Raw genomic sequence first — 9,218 nt, forward strand, 5'->3', positions numbered from 1 at the left:
GAATATTTAGTAATCAGACCTGCTTTCCCAAAGCACCGAATTGCTTAATGTTTGAAACCTATACAACATATTTCACTCCGACATTTTCACGATTTTAAATTAACTAGTTGTTCGCCGCGAACTTAGACCTCACAATATATTTTTGATAAGTTTTTACAACATTGTGAATATTTCAAAAATTACTTAACCGATTTTGATGCCCCACGAACTTAAAAATTCCGTTGGCAGATCCTACATACCTTTTAAATTTCATCAAAATCAGACCAAAACGGTTCGAAAGTTATCGCGATGGTAGTTCTAGCTCGCTTCGCACAAAGTTTGCCATTTCGTCTAGACGTAGGTACTTCCTACATACTGGTGCTTAGATAAGTAACTAGTTAGATAATAAATATTAACTCAAAAATTTAAATAACTTCGAAGTTATTAGCTTCCTCTCATATGCTAGAGATGATGGTTTACAAACGGCTTACACATTTTCAAACAGCTAAGAACTATGTCGATTAAATTATTTTGAAAATAAAAAAAGACAAAAATCAATTTAGTCGTTACATAGGTACATACAAATTACACAGACACGTTAAACTTATAACGTACTTATCTCATAACTTCTGTCGTTGAGTGTTTAAAATTCACAGTTAAAATTATACACATAATATGGTATATTTTTTTCTTCTAGGTAAGTACTTTTACGCTGTAATATGACAAAAACATGAAAGCATATTTACTACTGAAATTGATTATTTGTTAAAATAGATAGATCATCGATGAGTTAATATCGCGAGTCTTGTGCCCTCAAAAGGTCAAACAGCGATGTATACTATTGATGTTGGCTTATGGTTTACAGACGTAAAGCTATTGCTGGTACAGACTATCGGCGAAAAATGACAAATGACGTAGGTATATTGCGTTGTTTGTATGGGATATTTTTATTTCCACAAATAAAATCCAGAAATGTACATCGAATAGCGGTTTCGATATAAAACCTGACTACTGTCGTGGTAGCGTAGTTCCATCATGGAACTCATGTAATAATGTCATTTACATTTCAGTAGATCAATATGTAACATGGTATAATAAAACGCAAATAATTTGAGGATCTAAATAATATATTTTCTAAATTACCACCACAAGCACAAATTATATATATACGCAAATCATGTGATATCGTAAATTGAATTTCAATAGTATTGGTCAAATAATGAATAAATATTAGAGACTTTAAAAGGCATATAAATGATAGCATATTTACAAAATATATCTGCAACGATTAACATTTTTATCAAAAAAGAAAATAGTGATCTACTAAGAAAGCAATGAATAATTTTTTACTCTACTACAGCGAAAAGCAAAAAGAAGGGTTATGATATCAATTTCATAAATTGTGTGCCTAGAACATTTTTTACAATTCTCAAGCAATAAATAAATCTAAATTATAACAAAAACCTTTGCATTTTTTCTTAACAATATTACTATTCACTTGGATAAATGATGATTTAAACATAATATAGTTATTCGGCTACAATAATTGTACTTTCTATTGAATATACGAATTAATATGCTTATAATGTTGCTTTATATTTGTATTGATAAATAGACAAAAAAAACTCTAAAAACAAAATACTCGGAACTAATTCCCTTATTCCCATAGATATACCAATTGCCAACTAAAATACTATGTTTTGTTTTTAAAACCAATAAAAAGTACTACAAAATGGATAACATATTGTTGTAACTTTGTGTTTAGTGGTTATATTAGTTACGCTGAATTTTCAATTTTAATAACATAAAATTATTCAAATGTTCATGAAACAAAATAACTATACAGATTTCTCCGATACATGAGATTTCAGTGGAATGCAATAAAGCATACATTATGTAAATAGCAAAATATTAAATGTACCAATAATATATTGAAAATTCAGCTATAATATGTTCAACAATAGATTCATTTTTACATAACCTTTTAAGTTCTTTTTTGCACTGAAATATACCACCAGTTCAACACTGCACTTGATCCTTAAATCACACACTCAAATGACGATCTAATGAGACACATTTTTAGATTGACGAAAATAGGCTGATTTGCTCATTAGCTTTTTATATTTTTGAACATTTTTTTTTCTGTATCATGCATTTTCCACATTACATGTGTCCCAAAAACAGTGATCTTTCGTTAAAATTATTTCTTAATTTTCTATCTTAATGTATCTCACTATCAGTATAATCTGCTTGCTTCACAAACCGTCTTCTATATTGCGCTATGTCAAATTTACTCTGTATTTTAATCTGTCTAACATACCATATTTTTGTCTCACAAGCAATAATCCCTGTCATCTGAACCAAATGTGTCTCACAGACCGTATATCTCGCTGTATATTCTTGTATTCGTTCCTTGCGTACTATGGTGGTGGCTTGAGACGGTGTCGCCGAATGATTACTAGCTAATATCGGTGTCTGTTGGGATATATATTCGGGTTCTGGACATTAGGGTTCGACTGTTGGACCGGGTACCCTTGGGTGATGCTGCCGGGCTTTGATGGCTGGAAAGGGAAAAATACAGTAAAACAAAAAGTTGTGTAATTTCTTAATTAAATTTTCAGATCCCGAATGGTATTAAATTTTTTTTACGTTAATAATAGATTCATTGCTTCTTTAAGTCAATATTGGTTATTGGAGATCAACGGTTTTAATCGGTATCACTTCATAAACGCAACATGGAGTCGTTGGTCGACTGACATTAGAGAAAATAACAAATGGAGCTACTAGATATTAGGCTTCACTAAGACCAGGAGTTATAGCTTTGCAGACAGACAGACTAACCGGCATGTTGTTATGGTGCTGATGTTGATGCTGTGCGAGGTGGAGCCCGTAGCCGCTGCTGGTGCTCACTGCCGGGTGGTGGGATTCGCTCAGACCTAGGAGGACTTGCGGCTGAAAATGTATAATACAATAAGAATGGATAGACAGTGACCATGTTTAGCTGAATAGAGGCTATGGAAGGGAGAATCAAAACAATGACTGGTTATTAACCTTCTTACTATCTATGTTATCCTTGCGTATTTGGAGCTCTGATGCCTTGAAGGCAGGTCATCACAAAAATAACCGGCCGCCTGCCCTACGTCAACCCGGAATTAGTTATACTATTTTGCCTGTCAGATAACAAAACTGTGTGGCCCTTGCTCGCATCGTACGACATCCACGAGAGAATGCTATTATAACCCTCTTTATTTTAAGCGATTTCCCGTGGCATACTTATAAAGCGTCAGAGTCCTAGTAAAGAATAGCCCATCGTCTGTAAAAAATATGTAGATTGGAATCCAACAATGACTTTGAAAGATTGAAATTACTGTGAATGGACTCTTTAGTTTCCATTTAGATTCCTATTTTGTTTATTTTTAGATCATACTTTTTTTATTGCATGCATTTACCCGGGGCTTCACCCGCGTGAATTTTTCTGCGAAGTGGAGCAGACATAATTTTTATACAAACGTTCATCCCCCATTATAGTCATATGGGGGTTGATTTTTGAAATAAAATGTAGTCTATGTTTGAACGGGGTATTTAATTATATGCATACCAAATTTCATCAAAATTAGTCCAAAGGTTTAACCGTGAAAGCGAAACAAACAGACAGACAAAGTTTCGCATTTATAATATTAGTATGGCTTACAAAAATAATAGTCACATTTTAATTTTTTTGCCCGTTTCAATTTCGTCGACAACAATTTCATCGAAACCAATAAAATCTCACCTGCGGATCTTTCTTCGGCTCCTGATGTTGCTGTCCCTCTCTATTCTTCAGTAAGTCCAGGTACAACTGCGGCGGCTGCGGCGCGGGCGCGTACATCAAGTTGGAGTGGTGCGGCGTGTGCGGGGTGTGCGGGGTGTGCGGCGTGTGCGGCGTGTGCGCGTGGTGCGCGTACAGCAGCGGCGGCGGACGCTCGCCCACCACACCCACCACGCCCGATGTAGGCATCGCGTAGTATGCCGGGGACGAGATTGACGAGCTGCCCGCGCCTGAGCCGTATTGCGATGATTCTGTTGGGTAATATTGTTACTTTTAATTTTACTGTCGAGTTTGGTTATTCACTGAGTCTCGTACGACGTGTTGTCACAATTTTTAATGTTTTGTTTAAAAACCTACTTTCGAACTTTGACAAATTAATATAAGAACAAATATAAATTTGATATTAGTACCCAAATTGCAATAAAAGATAGATGAGATAAGGTTTTGTAAATAAATTAAATAAACCTTTCCGGTGCAAACTACACTAACCGTATTCTTTTTTACTTTTTTATACATTTGTAACTACAAAATGAAAATAATCAGTAGGGATGAGAAACTTAAAAAACAAAAATCACGAGACAACATAAAAACAAGCCAGATTTAAATCTGTAAAAGAAAATGATTCGACAAGACACAACTCGTCAAACCCATGCGATTAGGAAGTTAAATTAGGAACACGAAAATCAATAATGAACTGGTGACAATAGTAAAAAATATTTTAGCCTTAATTAGCCGTGTTGCTTAGCATATTCATCAGTCTATTTTGAACATGATAATAGAAAGCTAAGACAGGAATTCCTTCCAATAATTTTGTTGAAAACATTACAGGAACGAATTCCTTGATTCATATGATACAATTAAGGAAGTCAGTTTATATGACAGGGAGATTTCACGAGAAATAAAAAAATATATCCATATCTGAAACTTTTTAGCTCTATGTTTGCTCTTACGTATAATTTTGTACCTAAGTGACAAAAATACGATGTTCACATTTTGCAGGAACTTATCTATGAAATTTTTTTTGTCATAGCATTATTTACACAGGAACCATCGTATGCGAGTTAATAGAAATTAATATTACAGCAACAATTGCAAAAATCAATTTTAATTATTATAGTCGCATTTCACCAAAATCTTTCCCCCGTGAACCTAGGAAAAACCAAAGAAAATGAAGATTAGGGCGCAAGGAGAACAGAGAAGAGGAGAGTGAGGTGTTAGAGTGAGATGACAAGCTACGGACGACACCGATAACTCACTGTTCCAAAGCACAGCACGGGTTAGCTGGCGGCCCATGCGGCCGTCTTCAACCTCTGTAAAAAATATACATCGCTTTGCTGAACATCACATAGGTTTAATAGGGATGTTGACCGACACTAAATTTACTGAATTTTAAGAAAAGTGTTATTACTACAACTAAAATTTAAATCGAAATAAAAGCTGCATAAAACTAAGGAGTTATTATACCTCAAATATTAATTTTCTGTCCCTTTCTTGCAAAACGGAGTTTTAGTTGGACTGCTATTATATGATTAGACATTTATGTATAGGTATCTTATTTGTACTGTCATTTAACTCAAATAAATGAGTTATTGACTCAAATAATTGAGATATTATTTTTATTGTCAACATCGCTATTATAAAAATATTTTATTTCACAATAATTGTTTCATTAATATTCAGCTTAGTAGTTTGAGCAGTGCGTAAACTACCTAAACTTATACCTAGACTATGATGTTTTACATTAAGCCACGATTACACTAGGCACACTTGAAGCGCAACATATCGTTCTTTCCTTTTCGTTACATTTACATGAGTGAGATAGACGATGTTCTATTTCACTCGGGATAATAGAAATTAGTGAGAAAGAGCGATATGATGCGCGTCATATGTTCCCTAATGTATTCGTGGCTTTATTGCGATATAGCTGTTTTCAGTGCAATTTGTATTCATACTAGTAATTTATTCTGCTTATTAAAAATACCACAAATAATTTTTTTTTTCAATAATTAATTATTTTTGTCATGAGCTCTGACTATTTTATAAATTATGTAAATTTGTAGTATTGGGCAACCACAATTTTAAAAATATTTAACCTGGAACAGGCGTCAAAAAATTAATCAAAATAGCTTTCATTAACTTACTATGATCAGAGTATACAGGTTGATGTTTCATCTGCGGCTGTAATCTATGAGCATATAGAGTGTAAGTTGGAGACGGACTACGCTGCCGCTTGACGCCCGTTTGTATGGGACCTCGCACAATCGTCTGCTGTTGCGGAAACAACATGTAGTTTGAGTGCTTATTCTTGAACAAAGAAACATGGGAGTTATAGGTTGATGTGTCAAAGGAGATGGATGAGAAAAATGAAGATATAGATGATTATGTGCGGTGGTTAACTTAAAACTAGCACCCAGAGCTTCATCCATATAAGTTACCAAACTGAGAAAACAGGATTGTAGATAGCTACATTCAGATGTGTTATTCCAATTGGAAACAATTTCATTTCAGTACTATATCACGAGATTGGCAACTTTTTATTTCAAGATTGGCAAAAGTTGCCAATCTCGAAATATCCATATTGTAGGCTTATTAGTGGATATGATTTCTTTTATACCTGATAACACCAGAAATTATGTTCACTCATCATCGCCACTCTTAAATCTTATGTTTTACGAATTTTTGCCAATGAGGCTCCAATAAGCTGGTGTTGCATTGCAATTTGGCAATACACATGAAGGGGGTAGTTTAAAACTAGAAACTGCAGAAGCGTCAGGGTGCTGCCAGTTTTAAGACATTTGACCAAAATTATAAGACAATTTACCTTGTTAAGTAGGTGAGAGGTAAGCGGAGGGGGCCTGCCCTGAGCAGGTGGGGGCTCACCCTGGCCCGTAGATGATGGCATCGAGAACATTGGGACCTGGATGTTACCACTCATTGACATCTTCATTGGTTGCATTTCGCTGGAAAAATATTGTAAATAGTCAAATTTGAACATCAAGTTTTGATAACTCAATTATTAAGTTTATCACTTCGATAACAAATACAATAATAACTCTTAATAAAATTATTATTGACAATATGTAATTTGTATATAGATGTTAATGGCCCAAATATATATACATAGGAAAACAAATTACTGCAAATAAAGCTGCAACATCAGCTAGTTCATGATAAAAACACAAAAACTACTCCTGTACTCACTTGGTTTCCTTTTGCTGTTGTCGTTTACGGATTTCATCCTCATTAAGGACCTTCTTTAATTTCATGAATAACTGTTGTTTCTCTTTCTCCAACTGTTTCAGCTTTTGTTCTACTTGTTCAATCTGCTCTTTTGTCTCCTCTGTAATCAAAATATTTCACTTTAATGTAGGTAAGCAGAAAGTAAACATTATAAAAAAAGAACCCATAGAAACAGCCAATAGAATGCCTTGACAGCAGACTGGCAAAATAGCATGAAAATGATGATGAGTGGTATCAAGCAGGCAACTGCTTTGTGCCAGTAAAGTTTATTTTCGCTAGTCTTAATAAATAGTTTTTAATACATCTATGGATGGTGGTTATTGCTCAAAGGTGGATCAATGTTTTATGTCTATTTAAATTATATATAACAAATGTAATTCTACTACCTAACAAAATGTTTTTTAACAATAAAAATTTATAAGTGAATTAAATAGATACCTAACTATCTAAAATCCTTCACTAGTCTAATACATGAGACATACAATACATTCCTCTGCTATCATCATGTTAAATACTCACCAAGTGTCATAACATCTTGCCTTTTTCTTGCTTCTCTCTCTTTTCGAAGCCTCTCTTCTTCCACTTCAGCTTCATATTCTATAACAAAACAGTGATCTATGTAAAGACTTTTAAGGGTCTTTACCTCACAATTATTGAAAAACAAACACATGACATGATAAACATTTGGATAATTTCTATTACAGAGATAGGTATAAGATGTGGATATGTAAGCTGTTTTGCACACCATATTAAATAAATATATAAATATGTACTAAGCTTCTAGTTACAACCATGGGTTACAACAATCAGTTTTTTGTAAATAGTACTAGGTCTGTATGCCTATCATAATTTGTAAACTTACTACGCAATATTATTCAATATAGTTCTATTAATTTCTTACCTTCTTTTTTCCTTTGTCTTTCTCTTATGATATATCTTTTGAGAGCATTCCAAATTTTTTGATCAGCATCGTTTTGCTCCTCTGTTGTCGAAGTCACGGCAGGCATTTTAATGGCTATACAAGTCGAGACGCACTTTGCACAAAACAAAGTTATGTATTTCCTGACATCACTATAACTTCTGTAAGAAAAACATATTCTTTTTTTGTTTTGCGTTAAAAAATAGGTGCAATGATTCTAATGTATTTTTCGAAAATCACGAAAATCCTGGACCTATACTAACTTCATCGACATTTGACTTTCCAAAAAAAAAAAAAATCGTGGCTGGACTATTTCATTGACATTTGAAATGTGAATGAATGATTAATTGAATGTCATTTGTTTGACATTTGTATTGAATGAAAAAGTAATACGCAAAGCTCATCGCAGATGACGCTACTGGTACAACTAAGGTACACAAACATTGCCAATGGAGGCAAAAAGCGCCAATTTTCAATATTGTTGCAGATTTACAACCAAAAATAGCTTCTACACAACCGTGGTGCGAGTTTAAAGGAAAAAGGAAGGATTAAGTGGATTATTGAATAGGCTTCGGAACACAAAGTGTTATAAGACGAATTTGCTAAATTATTCAAGTCCATTGTAAAACACAATACGTTTATTATAAATTATTGAATACTATTTACATCACATTACACTATTTGTGAGATTGGGAATGTAAATTATTTTCGACCACCACTTTTTCAACATAATCAATTAACCACTTCCACCCAAAAACTATTCAAATCAAAAATATAAACACAAAAACCGTCTATAGGGTTAACTTCATATACGACGACACATATTTGATTTTTAGCGTCTCGTTCAGCAGCTCTTTTGAGTACACTTTTAAGACTTCAGTTTTAGACCATGAGAAATTTGAAGGGCGGTAAAACCACTATTTTAGGTTATGTTCTGCATATTTGGTCAACTGTGGTCATAAACTGATATAAAGTTGATTTTGACTAAAGATCTTGATCTTGACCTGTATGAAGTCCATCTGGGGGGATAAATGTTGCTGAGTAATACTCCCTACTATTGAATGTATGTGGCTTAAAATCACAGACATTTATTATTTATCTAAAACAGACTTTCAGTCCAGACAGTCTGTCCATAATTTTATCATCGCGACATGCTTCGCACATTTCCTCGGCTAATGTCGGCGTTTTGTCCGTGATTATAATAATGAATCTCGGCTCTATCCTATATAAAATCACTCTAATACCTACGTGGGTAATTAATACCTATTTTGA

At 33.8% G+C, this 9,218-nt stretch overlaps 1 protein-coding gene across 3 annotated transcripts; it reads right to left on the minus strand.

Annotated features, from left to right (window-relative positions):
* Positions 1-1,088: 1,088 nt before the first annotated feature.
* On the minus strand, positions 1,089-8,251 carry LOC128670817 (uncharacterized protein). Of its 3 annotated transcripts, none has more exons than XM_053746804.2 (9): positions 7,929-8,251; positions 7,547-7,624; positions 6,989-7,127; positions 6,609-6,747; positions 5,929-6,055; positions 5,044-5,097; positions 3,752-4,038; positions 2,821-2,931; positions 1,089-2,540 (listed from the first exon to the last, which is right to left on the minus strand). In XM_053746804.2, the coding sequence occupies exons 1-9, from the start codon at positions 8,032-8,034 to the stop codon at positions 2,442-2,444; spliced, it is 1,140 nt and encodes a 379-aa protein (XP_053602779.1). In that variant the 5' UTR covers positions 8,035-8,251; the 3' UTR covers positions 1,089-2,441. The 3 variants fall into 3 exon arrangements, with proteins under 3 accessions (XP_053602779.1, XP_053602778.1, XP_053602781.1); XM_053746803.2 differs by having other exon boundaries at positions 5,929-6,091; positions 7,929-8,249; XM_053746806.1 differs by lacking the exon at positions 5,044-5,097 and having other exon boundaries at positions 5,929-6,091; positions 7,929-8,250.
* Positions 8,252-9,218: the final 967 nt, after the last annotated feature.

This window comes from Plodia interpunctella, chromosome 6 (assembly GCF_027563975.2).
Source record: "Plodia interpunctella isolate USDA-ARS_2022_Savannah chromosome 6, ilPloInte3.2, whole genome shotgun sequence".
Lineage (NCBI taxonomy): Eukaryota > Metazoa > Arthropoda > Insecta > Lepidoptera > Pyralidae > Plodia > Plodia interpunctella.

Coding starts and splice junctions, on each gene's coding strand:
- LOC128670817 (XM_053746803.2), bottom strand. CDS start 8,034: ATGCCTGCCGTGACTTCGACAACAGAGGAGCAAAACGATGCTGATCAA. Junction 7,625..7,928: donor AAGACAAAGGAAAAAAGAAG/GTAAGAAATTAA, acceptor GTTTTGTTATAG/AATATGAAGCTGAAGTGGAA. Junction 2,932..3,751: donor AGCCGAAGAAAGATCCGCAG/GTGAGATTTTAT, acceptor ATACATTTTCAG/CCGCAAGTCCTCCTAGGTCT.